The sequence below is a fragment of the Penaeus monodon genome, chromosome 27 (genome assembly GCF_015228065.2).
Source record: "Penaeus monodon isolate SGIC_2016 chromosome 27, NSTDA_Pmon_1, whole genome shotgun sequence".
Classification (NCBI taxonomy): domain Eukaryota; kingdom Metazoa; phylum Arthropoda; class Malacostraca; order Decapoda; family Penaeidae; genus Penaeus; species Penaeus monodon.
The window spans coordinates 16,169,838-16,170,933 of record NC_051412.1 but is presented as its reverse complement, the minus strand read 5'-3'; the positions used below and the strand labels follow the sequence as shown (position 1 = coordinate 16,170,933).

Below are 1,096 nucleotides of genomic sequence, written 5' to 3'. Positions count from 1 at the left end.
TTTGAATTTACATTTCAACTTATAAAGATACGAATGGAAAGAATTGTATTAATATACCAAAGGGAATACCCGTATAGTTGTTGAAGGATAATATTGGTTTAGTCATGAATGTACAGTCTATACACATTCTGGATAAAGACACAAAGAGGACATCAAGGAGCGTAGTATTCTTCCGTGCAGCAGTAGTCTCTTCTCAATAAGTAAAATAATTTTCCACTAGATATGGGGGGGGGGGGGTGCATCAAGCTAATAATTTTTTCCGATGATTACAGTGTACCTATGTTATCAAAATCATTTAGCATTCCTAAATTATCATTAAAAATATATGAGTTTTTTCAACAAAATTTCAATTCAATCTATCCCTAGTTTTCTGTAAATATTACAATAAAAGCAAGAGATCTTCTCAACAAAGTCAACATTAATAAACAGTACTGTTGCACAGCTTGAAAACAATTAAAAGATTGAGATTGCACTTTAATGTTATACAGAACTACCTATCAAAAATATTTCCTTGCATCACACACTGATATTATCCATTCTATAGAAATATCCACGTCCTAAATGATGCCCTGATAAATACTCCAAAAATCAAATATGATATAATATAATATAAACTTCCTCTTTCATCTGTGGAAAAACTGTGCCAATGTAATAAATAAGTATAACAAAATACACTAAAGAAAAATCTAAAAATAAATCCCTTACCTCATTGACTTGATTCATAGGAGTCCTATACTGCGACTGTGGTGCAATGTATTCCCCATGAGCAATAGCCAGCTGTCGATGCTTTTCCCTCGTGTTTCCTGCTTGCCGAGGAATCTTTTTACTCTTGTTTCTTCCATCTCCCTTCGGTTTATTTGGCTGTGATGAGAGAATACTGTTAATATGTATAACCAGACTACAATCAATCTCAAACCTATTTCAGTATTTCTATATCCAATAATCTATTTCTTCAGTGAGTCTGGCTGTGGGATTCAAAAAACTGTCATTCACTTTTTTTATATAATAATCTGTCTCCTCAGCATGACTGGCTGTTGGGTTAAAAGCATTATCAAACTGAGTGATTCACTTAATTTCTAAATAAAACATGTCAACT

General features: G+C 32.6%; 1 protein-coding gene across 1 annotated transcript in view; it reads right to left on the bottom strand.

Annotated features, from left to right (window-relative positions):
• Nucleotides 1-1,096, bottom strand: part of LOC119590625 (wiskott-Aldrich syndrome protein family member 2-like) — a gene marked incomplete in the record, with an annotated part of 42,196 nt that overhangs the window by 17,424 nt on the left and 23,676 nt on the right. The window contains 1 exon segment of the mRNA XM_037939304.1: nucleotides 706-861. Coding sequence (XP_037795232.1) covers nucleotides 706-861 — 156 coding nt within the window.